This window comes from Ipomoea triloba, chromosome 6 (genome assembly GCF_003576645.1).
Source record: "Ipomoea triloba cultivar NCNSP0323 chromosome 6, ASM357664v1".
Classification (NCBI taxonomy): domain Eukaryota; kingdom Viridiplantae; phylum Streptophyta; class Magnoliopsida; order Solanales; family Convolvulaceae; genus Ipomoea; species Ipomoea triloba.
This window is the reverse complement of record NC_044921.1, coordinates 17286803-17299153: the sequence shown is the minus strand read 5'-3', so window position 1 is coordinate 17299153 and position 12351 is coordinate 17286803. Positions and strand designations below refer to the sequence as shown.

At 33.1% G+C, this 12351-nt stretch overlaps 2 protein-coding genes and 1 pseudogene across 2 annotated transcripts; all 3 read right to left on the bottom strand.

Moving 5' to 3' along the window:
* Positions 1-255: 255 nt before the first annotated feature.
* On the bottom strand, positions 256-1089 carry LOC116023581 (agamous-like MADS-box protein AGL62). The gene has a single exon (XM_031264582.1). It carries the CDS (start codon positions 1087-1089, stop codon positions 256-258), a length of 834 nt encoding a protein of 277 aa, XP_031120442.1.
* Positions 1090-5893: 4804 nt separating this feature from the next.
* LOC116023580 lies at positions 5894-6335 on the bottom strand (annotated as a pseudogene).
* Positions 6336-11279: 4944 nt separating this feature from the next.
* LOC116023579 (agamous-like MADS-box protein AGL62) lies at positions 11280-12089 on the bottom strand. Its single transcript, XM_031264581.1, has one exon. The coding sequence runs from the start codon at positions 12087-12089 to the stop codon at positions 11280-11282; it is 810 nt and encodes a 269-aa protein (XP_031120441.1).
* Positions 12090-12351: the final 262 nt, after the last annotated feature.

Here is a 12351-nt window from a genome sequence, read left to right as displayed (position 1 = left end):
GTCTGGGACCACTTTATGACACCAAAATCGTTTAGGATAAAATTGGAAAAAATCACAATAGTCTAGAACAATTTTGGGTATTAACTCTTTGTAGAATACCTTACATTGTAATAATACTAGATAAAATAAGTAAATAACATCACAAAAAATATTGGTTCGACGAACCAATAATATAACATTCCACGTATTTTGAATTATGGCATTGTGCCGTGAACATTGCAATTATTTTTGAAAAAGAATGCCATAATTAAATGTTTAGAAAAATGCATGGCTAGCTCCAAGATTCCCACCTGCAGACTTAGATGCATCACTGGTGCTTGCAACCCATTGAGAAACTGCATTATACCCACTTGCCGCCATGGAAGTAGAACCAGGGAAAGCTGAAGTGGCGGCAGCGGCGGCACCACTAGTGGAGGGATGAGCTCCGGGGACACCACCAGTGAAAGGAAGAGCTCCAGCGGCGCCACCACTAGTGCCAAAGTTGAATTCAGAAGTTGGGTCCCCCGAAACTATATTTCCACCTGCATATGGGTTAAATTGCGTGCCATTTCCGTGCACCGCCATAAGCTGATGATAAGCTTTCTGCTGAATTTCTTTCAACAGATTTTCCATCCCACTTTTCAGAGTTACAAGCTGCTCAAAGCTGAGATCATCGTAAGAGCCTCTCATCCATCCATGAGCTTCACGATTCGCCTCCACAAATCCATCAATGGCCTCACCCCTCTTCTTCTCAAGCTCAAATATGGCCTCTAGGCGCGTCAGCTCCTGGACCCTTGCATTCCGGTGAGCCTCAATAAACTGCTCCGTCGCCAATGCCCCGCTGCCGGTCTCATTAACCGGCGCAGGGTTGTTCTCGCCGATAAACCTCTCCACCACCGCCTCCACAGTGGGGTGGCCGAAGGAGAAAACCTTGTTCCCCGCCGGCGAGAAAACAATAATAGCAACATCAGCGCCGCAGAGGGTGGAAAACACACTAGCCTTCTTGAAAAGTCCGGCGCGGCGCTTCGAGAAAGTGACTTCAAGACTGCTCTTATTCTGTATCTTCACCATCTCAATCCTTTGCCTGCCCCTACTTGTTCTCGCCGCCATAGCTAAACTTAGCTTCTCAAGGATATGATATTATTACAACTTTAATTTTAATTTGCTACTTTATGTTTTCCTAAGCTTATAACATAAGCATATTTATAGGATTATTAAGCTGGTTTTGAGAATTACTATTTACTTTATTTCTTAACATATAAAATGGCTTGGGACAATCAACCTATACTCCATTATGGTTTTGGTCCATCCTTAATAATTTACTTTATTTGATTTGTATACTGCCAGCTGTATACGATGGTCCACCGAAGATAAGACCGTATTAAAAACTTTTACGTGAGCCATAAATAATATGTATTAGGAAATAAAAATGAATTGAACTACAAGGTTTAAACCTTTTGACCCAATCCCGCTAATATGTCATAGATGCAACTTTATTTGATAAATTTATAATGTATATGATTACTCAATATTTACAACTAATTTAATTAATGAATACAAAATGATAACGTTTGATACGAATTTAAACACTTAATTTGTATACGTTGTTTAGGACTTATTTACCGCGTACTTGTCATTTAGTTTGTCCAATATTCGTAAGGATGTAATAATAACATTTGGTGACTACACTATTCGTACAATTCAATGTATACTAAATATCATCCCAATTCAAGCTTGACCATGTTTTCTATTAGAAATTAAAAGATAATATCAATGATATTTGTACTTGAAATAGTAATGTTTTTTTTTTTTTTTGGGGTTATGTGTATGTATATATAAGAACGTAAAATGTCCATTTTGTGAAGAGCAACGCAAATGTATTTTGTTTACAAATAAATATCACAGTGCATTTTACAAATAAAAATCATACTATCATAATGTCCTGGCCTATACGTATTACATATATTAAAGTACATGCATGTATTAGGAAAGTAGGCTATGCATATAATACTAATTACTAAATTAAACATGAACGAATATAGAATTTTGATCCTCAACTTGACTGTAAAATTTTGTTAGTTATAATTGATCAATCTTTCAGTGATTTCAAAATTATTCAATGATTTAATTTTGCTACTTTATGTTGTCCTAAGCTTATAACATAAGCATATTTATAGGATTATTAAGCTCGCTTTGATGAGAATTACTATTATTTACTATATTTCTTAATATATATATATATATATATATATATATATATATATATATATATATATATAATGGTTTGGGACAATCAACATATACTCCATTATAGTTTTAGTCCATCCTTAATAATTTACTTTATTTGTTTTGTATATTGTCAACTTTATTCGATAGTCAAAGATAAGAGCGTATTAAAAGCTGTTACGTGGACCATAAATAACGTATACTAAGAAATAAAAATGAATTGAAGTACCACTGTACATGGTTGAAACTTTGCAACCCGATTCCCAATAATCCTGCTAATGTATAATTCAACCTTATTTGATTACAACTAATTTAATTAATGAATATAAAATAATAGTGTTTTACGAATTTAGACACTTATAATTGATTTTTTTTTTTTGAATACTATTGACCCTATTACATGTAGTATCTGTTCACTGAAACCCAACAAAGTCAACATTTCCCCCACTGAGACTTGAGAACCCATGACCTCCCACTTGGAAGAATCACTTCATGCCGCTTGACCACAAGGCCTTTGGCAGACACTTATAATTGATTATGTTAGTTATAATTGATTATTCTCTCACCGATTTCAAAATTATTTAAATTTAATTCAACTATTATGATAATATTAATTTTAGTTACGCTATTGTGCTACATTTTCTTACTCAACTTTATAAAGTTCAATAATTTTAATATCTCGATTGTGATTTAATAGTATTTAAAAAAAATAAATTAGTTCTTGTCTTTAAAATTAATTATATAGTAATTAATAAAGAGATCAAAATTGAACAATTATATTTCATAGTCATGTAAAACAATCAATTTCTTTGGTATGTGTTAGGTGATACTAATGTGGAAAATATGCTACAAACCTTTTTATCCACTCACTTCATTTTTTTTTGGTGCGCATGAGGGGCTGAAGCACCGATAGAGAGCTAATAGATCCTCCTGGTAGAAGCACTTGAGACATCACGAGCGAGGATTTCCTTAATGCCATCCGGTGGCAGATTCAAGATATAGAAGTACTCCCACGGAGTAGCTTGACCCATGTTAGTCAGGTAGTCCGCGCATTGGTATGAAGATAATTTAATACCAATCATCTAACAAATAAAGAAAAAATTGAAATTATGATATTTGGTGATTGTCGATGTTTTCAACGACTTTCAATGGGGTGATTGGAAATAATGGAAATCATTTTTTTTAATTCTCAAAGTTCCCGGTACAATCATTTATGCTCGATCAAAATCTCTAATTTTCCAGTCACCTTCAAACAATTCTAGAATTTCAGTTGTGCTTCTAACTCAACTAATTGCAATTTTAATTTGTGTACCCAATAAAAATACAATGCAAAACACTTTACATTATTTTGTTCAGACTTAGAATATGAGAGAGAGGCGAAGAAGTTGAAAGTTGAAGTTGGTAAAAATGAATCTGGAAATGAGAAATATTTATGCTAACAATGAGAATAACTTTACTGTGTCTACATATTGTTGGGTTTTAGTATAGCATCCACCATGCAAAAGAAATGAATTTAACACTAACAAAAATGCTAATAAGAAATTAGACACCATGCAAAAATAGGATAATCGAACAATTACAAATTTGTATAAATTATTTGTCTAATAAAAACTAATTAATTGGTATGTTACAAAAAATATTTTCACACCATGCACGCGTGCAAACCAAATGGCATAAGCGCGCAAGATTTTTTATTTTGTCTATCTCGATCTCGCTCTATAAAGTTTTAAACCCACTTAAAAATGCTTTCACGTAAAACTAAGAAAAAAGTCTTCTAACCTTCCAATGTAGGACAAAGCCTTAAAGAAAAGCTTTTGATCTTTAGACTTGGCATTATTGAAATTGCAAATTTATTCGAAGAACTAGCTAGTGACATAATATTCTTTTATTGGATTTTTAATATCGTTTAACAAAAGATAGGGGTGAGCTTTTCAGGATTTGGTTCAATTTTTTCAGTTTTGATATTTTTTAAAAAATGATATCATTCAGTTTAACATTATAGTTCGGTTTGGTTTGAAAAAGAATATTTTGATTTGAGATTAGTTCAGTTCGGTTTAAGAACCCCAATTTTCAACATTTCTTAATTTTCCTAACACACTATCAAACAATACATATTCACCTAGTCCGAATCCAAAGTCTTAAATATTATATAACAAAATAACCATTCCAAGTTCAAAAACTAATTATCAAACATCAGCTGGCTTTTTTGCCCAACCGACGAATCTTCAGTTGGCTCACTTTGAATATTTTGTTGCCAAGATGAAGAATCATCTATCTATATAGCTAATATTTGGAGAACAAGTGTCAAGTACTGTATAGTTAATTTTTGGACATAATCCATCATTGCTTGGCAAAATATATTTTCACCCTGGAATATTATTTTTCACTACACTGAAAATTTATATATTAGTACTTAAAAGTAATATTTCAGTGCACTAGAAATATATTTTCAAGAAATCAAAATTAGAATGATGTTGAAGCACATAAATTTCTTAGGAACATAAAACTAATGAAAATACTGAATATAGTAAAAATAACTCAAGTTAGAGATGATTGTGAGGCGAAGAACAAATGCGACAAATAGCAAAAGTGGAAAGTAAAGAACAAGCCATAATGACATCATATCAAATGAAAAATTTAAGAAAAATATAGTGAGAATATTAGCTGAACAGTGGGGCAGGCAGCAAAGCAAAAGACTTGGATTTTACTTATTATTATTATTATTATTATTATTATTATTATTATTATTATTATTAAAAACAAACGGTATTCGATTCAGTTTGGTTTTTTACCGAACCGTTTAATCGGTTAAGTTTTTGACCGAATTGTTTGATATATAAGAACCCATTACTGTTCGGTTGTTTGGTACAATTCGATTCGAAAACAATTGACAGACCTAAATGGTGATTTCCCCAACTTATTGTTTAGTGTTATAAGTTTGGTGCTTGAATTTTTTCTTACATAATATGGGATCTTGAAGAAAGTATATATCCATAATTACTTAATTAAAAATTAAATATCAAACACATCAACAATAATATAAACTTTTGAACATAAATAAACAATCTAATTTAGATTGTAAGTAATAAAATGAACTTCATTGAAAATTTTTAGAATACGTCATCACATTGTAATAATGGATCGAAGCAGGACAAAATATCAAAATACTAATAAGTAAATAATATCAAAAACAAATATTGGTTCGAAGAACCAATAATATAACATTCTTTTTTTTTTTGAGGAAATAATATAACATTCTTAGTATTTTGAATTATGCCATTGTGCCATGCAACAATTATTTTTGAAAAAGATCGCCATAATTAAACGTTTAGAAAAATGCATGGCTAGCTCCAAGATTACCACCTGCAGAGTTAGATGCACCACTAGTGCTTGCAACCCATGGAGAAACGTTTGAACTAGAACCACTAGTGAAGGGATGAGCTCCAGGGACACCACTAGTGAAAGGAAGAGCTCCCGAGGCGCCACCATTAGTGCCAAAGTTGAATTCAGAAGTTGGGTGCCCGGAAACCATATTCCCAGTGGGGAAAACGCCACTTGCATATGGGTTAAATGGCGTGCCATTTCCGTGCATCGCCATAAGCTGATGATGAGCTTTCTGCTGAATTTCTTTCATCAGATTTTCCATCCCACTTTTCAGAGTTAAGAGCTGCTGGAAGCTAAGATCATCCTAAGAGCCTCTCATCCATCCATGAGCTTCACGATTCGCCTCCACAAATCCATCAATGGCCTCGCCCCTCTTCTTCTCAAACTCAAATACGGCCTCCAGTCAGCTCCACGTTCAGCTCTTGGACCCTTGCATTCCGCTGAGCCTCAACAAACTGCTCCGTCGCCAACGCCCCGCCACCGGTCTCATTAACCGGCGCAGGGTTGTCCTCTCCGAGAAACCTCTCCACCACCGCCTCCACAGTGGGGTGGCCGAAGGAGAAAACCTTGTTCCCCGCCGGCGAGAAAACAATAATAGCAATATCAGCACAGCAAAGGGTGGAAAGCACACTAGCCTTCTTGAAAAGTCCAATGCGGCGCTTCGAGAAAGTGACTTCAAGATTGCTCTTCCTCTCTATCTTCACCATCTCAATCCTTTGCCTGCCCCTACTTGTTCTCGCCGCCATAGCTAACCTTCTCTTCTCAAGGATATGATATCACAACTTTAATTTTGCTACTTTTTGTTTTCCTATGCTTATAACATAAGCATATTTATAGGATTATTAAGCTGGCTTTCAGAATTACTATTTACTTTATTTCTTAATTTCTTAATATATAAAATGGTTTGGAACAATCAACCTTTATTCCATTATGGTTTTGGTCCATCCTTAATAATTTACTTTATTTGTTTTAATTTGTATATTGCCAGCTATATACGATGATGAAAGATAATTAAGACCGTATTAGAAACTATTACTATTACGTGGACCATAAATAATATAGATTAGGAAATAAAAAAGAATCGAAGTACAACTGTACAAGGTTTAAACCCTATGACGTATTCAATCCCGCTAATATATATGATGCAACCTTATTTGATTAATTTATAATATAATGTGATTGCTCAATATGTACAAGTAATTTAATTAATGAATATTAAATGATAACGTTTGATACGAATTTAGACACTTAATTTGTATATATTGTTTAAGATTTATTTAGGACTTGTCATTTGGTCTTTCCGACCTACGTAAGAAAGTAATAATAACGCTTGGTGACTATACTATTCGTACAATATGTATGCTAAATATCATCCTAAACTTGAACATGTTTTCTATTAGAAAAAGATAATATTAACAATGATATTTATACTTGCGTTAAAATAGTAATGTTTTTTTTTTTTTGGTACATACAAATAAGATTTTACATATAAGAAAGTAAAATGTCAATCACATGAAGAAAGTAATAGCATAAATGTATTTTGTTTACAAATAAATATCACAGTGCATTTTACAAATAAAAATCTCCCTATCGTAATGTCCTACACGTATTACATATTAAAGTGCACGTATTACGATAGTATGTGATACATACAATAATAAAAAATGCAGGTATTACGATAGTATGTGATACATACAATAATAAACGTGAATGAATGTAGAATTTTGATCCCTCAACTTGATTATAAGGTTATGTCAGTTATAGTGGATTATTCTCTCAATGATTTCAAAATTATTTAAATTTAATTCAACTATTATGATAATATTAATTTTAGTTACTTAGTAAAAGTTCAATTTTAATATCTCACCTCGATTGTGATTTAATAAAGAGATCAAAATTGAACAATTATATATATATATATATATATATATATATATATATATATATATATATATCCCATAATCATGTAAAACGTATATCGTACAATCAATTTCTTTGGTATGTGTTAGGTGATACTAATTTGGAAAATATGAACCCAGTGGGGTAGCTCAAGTGGCAAGTGAGCTCTCTTTGTGGGGAGGAATTTCGGGAGAACCTGAGTTTAAAAACGGACAGAGAGAAAGACCATGTAATTTTACCCAAAAAAAAAATTGGAAAATATGCTAAAAACCATTTTATCCACATTAAACATGACAAATTAGGGTAGGAAGATAATTTAATACGAACGGTCTAACAAATAAAGAAAAAATTCAAATTATGATATTTGGTAATTGTCCATATTTTCAGCGACTTTCAATTGGGTGATCGAAAATAATGAAAATATTTTAAAAAAAAAAAATTCCCAAAGTTGTCCGTACGACCATTCCTGCCCAAAAGCTCTAGCTTTCCAATCACCTCCAAAAAATGTGAGAATTTGAGTTGTGAAAAAAATGATTCTAGACATGGGAAATATGAGTTTTTTCCAAAATAGTCACTCAACTATTGCTCATTCTTAATTTTGCATTTTGACTTTCATTATTATCGAAATGGTTCCTCGACTATTGTGAAATTACCAATTTGGTTCACAACAATTTTTCATGCCCAATTAAGTCCTGAACTTTGAAAATTTTAACTATTTTGGTCCTCCGTTCATTTAAACGTTAGTAGTCTATTTATTTTGAGGGCATTAATGGAATTTCGCACCTATTATGGCTACAGAGAAGCAGTTGCGGTAGCTTAGGGAATTGCTTCATTTGTTCATATAGATTAGTGCTCTAAGCAATTAATATACGCCTCTAAAAGCTTGGGATAAGAAGGATGAGAAGCGATTTTAACTTTGATCAAGCTGATACTGTAGTCGTTAGCGCTCTCTTGAAAGAGACCGTCGGCCTTTTCACCGTATTACTGGGTATTCCGCTTTGTTCATTAGCAGGGTTGTTTCCGTTACTCAGCGGATCAACCGTATCTTCCCCTTCCATCTCCATGGGATCATTATCCCTCTTCGATAAGCCTCTTTTCGTTTTCTTCTTGCTACGTCTAAGTAGATCAGTCTCTTCCGTCGAAGCGCCGGCCATCGGCTGGTTTTCCGACGAGCTAGAGAGCATTTTTTTGATAAATCCCTTAGCTTCTTATGATAATATTAATTTAGTTACGCTATTGTGCTACATTTTCTTACTCAACTTTATAAAGTTCAATAATTTTAATATCTCGATTGTGATTTAATAGTATTTTTAAAAAAATAAATTAGTTCTTGTCTTTAAAATTAATTATATTGTAATTAATAAAGAGATCAAAATTGAACAATTATATTTCATAGTCATGTAAAACAATCAATTTCTTTGGTATGTGTTAGGTGATACTAATGTGGAAAATATGCTACAAACCATTTTATCCACTCACTTCATTTTTTTTATTTATTTATTTTTTTGTTTTGATGCGCATGAGGGGCCGAAGCACCGATAGAGAGCTAATAGATCCTCCTGGTAGAAGCACTTGAGAGTTGAGACATCATGAGCGAGGATTTCCTTAATGCCATCCGGTGGCAGATTCAAGATAGAAGTACCCCCACGGAGTAGCTTGACACATGTTAGTCAGGTAGTCCGCGCATTGGTATGAAGATAATTTAATACCAATCATCTAACAAATAAAGAAAAAAATTCAAATTATGATATTTGGTGATTGTATGTTTTCAACGACTATCAATGGGGTGATTGAAAATAATGGAAATCATTTTTTTTAATTCCCAAAGTTGCCGGTACGATCATTTATGCTCGATCAAAATCTCTAATTTTCCAGTCACCTTCAAACAATTCTAGAATTTCAGTTGTGCTTCTAACTCAACTAATTGCAATTTTAATTTGTGTACCCAATAAAAATACAATGCAAACTAGAACTAACCCTTTACATTATTTTGTTTAGACTTAGAATATGAGAAAGAAAGACGAAGAAGTTGAAAGTTGAAGTTGATAAAAATGAATCTGGAAATGAGAAATATTTATGCTAACAATGAGAATAACTTTACTGTGTCTACATATTGTTGGGTATAGCATCCACCATGCAAAAGAAATGAATTTAACACTAACAAAAATGCTAATAGGAAATTTGTCTATCTCTCGCTCTATAAAGTTTCAAACCCACTTAAAAAATTCTTTCACGTAAAATTAGGAAAAAAGTCTTCTAACGTTCTAATGTAGGACAAAGCCTTAAAGAAAAGTTTTTGATCTTTAGACTTGGCATTATTGAAATTGCAAATTTATTCGACGAACTAGCTAGTGACATAATATTCTTTTATTGGATTTTCAATATTGTTTAACAAAAGATAGGGGTGGGCTTTTCAGGATTTGGTTTAATTTTTTCAATTTCGATATTTAAAAAAAAAAAAGATATCATTCGGTTTAACATTATACTTCGATTCAGTTTGAAAAAGTTCGATTTTGATTTGAGGTTAGTTCAGTTCGTATTCATTCGGTTTAAGAACCCCAATTTTCAACATTTCTTATTAATTTTCCTAACACACTATCAAACAATACATATTCACCTAGTCCAAATCCAAAGTCTAAATATTATATAGCAAAATAACAATTCCAAGATCAAAAACTAATTATCAAACATCAGCTAGCTTTTTTTGCCCAACCGATGAATCTTCAGTTGGCTCACTTAGAATATTTTGTTGACAAGGTGAAGAATCATCTATCTATATATAGCTAATATTTGGAGAACAAGTGTCAATATAGTTAATTTTTGGACATAATACATCATTGCTTGACAAAATATATTTCCACCGCACTGGAATATTATTTTTCACTACACTGAAAAATTATTCTAGTACTGAAAAGTAATATTTCAGTGCACAAGAAATATATTTTCAATGTTTCGAAGCACTAGAAATCAAAATTAGAATGATGTTGAAGCACATTAATTTATTAGAAACATAAAACTAATGAAAATACTGAATATTGTAAGAATAACTCAAGTTAGAGATGATTGTGAGGCGAAGAACTAATGCGACAAATAGCAAAAGTGAAAAGTAAAGAACAAGCCATAAATACATCAAATAAAAAATTTAAGAAAGATACTAGTGAGAATATGAGCCGAACACTGGGGCAGGCAGTGAAGACTTGGATTTAGTTATTATTATTATTATTATTATTATTATTATTATTTTTATTATTAAAAACAAACAGTATTCGGTTCAGTTTGGTTTTTTACCGAACCATTTAATCGGTTAAGTTTTTTACCGAACTGTTCGATATACAAGAACCCATTACTGTTCGGTTGTTTAGTAGGATTCGATTCGAAAACAATTGACGGACCTAAATGGTGATTTCCCCTTCTTATTATTTGGTGTTATAAGTTTGGTACTTGAATTCTTTCTTACTTAATATGGGATCATGAAGAAAGTATATATCCATAATTACTTAATTAAAAATCAAATATCAAACATATCAACAATAATATAAACTTTTGAACATAAATAAACAATCTAATTTAGATTGTAGGTAATAAAATGAACTTCATTGAAAATTTTTAGAATACCTCACATTGTAATAATAGATTGAAACAGGACAAAATATCAAAATACTAATAAGTACGGAGTAAATAATATAAAAAAAAAATATTGGTTCGAAGAACCAATAATATAACAATTTTTGAATTATGACATTGTGCCATGCAACAATTATTTTTTGAAAAAGATGGGCATAATTAAACGTTTAGAAAAATGCATGGGTAGCTCCAAGATTACCACCTGCAGAGTTAGATGCACCACTGGTGCTTGCAACCCATGGAGAAACTGTATTATAGCCACCTGCCATGGAACTAGAACCACTAGTGGAGGGATGAGCTCCAGGGACACCACTAGTGAAAGGAAGAGCTCCAGAGGCGCCACCATTAGTGCCAAAGTTGAATTCAGAAGTTGGGTCCCCGAAAATCATATTTTCACTTGCATATGTGTTAAATAGCGTGCCATTTCCGTGCACCGCCATAAGCTGATGATGAGCTTTCTGCTGAATTTCTTTCATCAGATTTTCCATTCCACTTTTCAAAGTTAAGAGCTGCTGGAAGCTAAGATCATCGTAAGAGCCTCTCATCCATCCATGAGCTTCACGATTCGCCTCCACAAATCCATCAATGGCCTCGCCTCTCTTCTTCTCAAACTCAAATACGGCCTCCGGGCGCGTCAGCTCCATGTTCAGCTCCTGGACCCTTGCATTCCGTTGAGCCTCAATAAACTGCTCCGTCGCCAACCCCCCGCCGCCGGTCTCATTTACCGGCTCAGGGTTGTTCTCGCCGAGAAACCTCTCCAGCACCGCCTCAACAGTGGGGTAGCCGAAGGAGAAAACCTTGTTCCCCGCCGGGGAGAAAACAATAGTAGCAACATCAGCGTCGCAGAGGGTGGAAAGCACACTGGCCTTCTTGAAAAGTCCGATCCGGCGCTTCGAGAACGTGACTTCAAGACTGCTCTTCTTCTGTATCTTCACCATATCAATCCTTTGCCTGCCCCTACTTGTTCTCGCCGCCATACCTAACCTTAGCTTCTCAAGGATATGATATAACAACTTTAATTTTAATTTGGTACTTTATGTTTTCCTATGCTTATAACATAAGCATATTTATAGGATTATTAAGTTGGTTTTGAGAATTACTATTTACTTTATTTCTTTAACATATAAAATGGCTTGGACAATCAACCTATACTCCATTATGGTTTTGGTCCATCTTAATAATTTACTTTTTTTGTTTTGTATACTGCCAGCTTTATACGATGGTCCATCAAAGATAAGA

What these genes read in the sequence shown, in the direction of transcription:
- LOC116023581 (XM_031264582.1), bottom strand. Translation starts at nt 1,089, where the DNA reads ATGGCGGCGAGAACAAGTAGGGGCAGGCAAAGGATTGAGATGGTGAAG.
- LOC116023579 (XM_031264581.1), bottom strand. Translation starts at nt 12,089, where the DNA reads ATGGCGGCGAGAACAAGTAGGGGCAGGCAAAGGATTGATATGGTGAAG.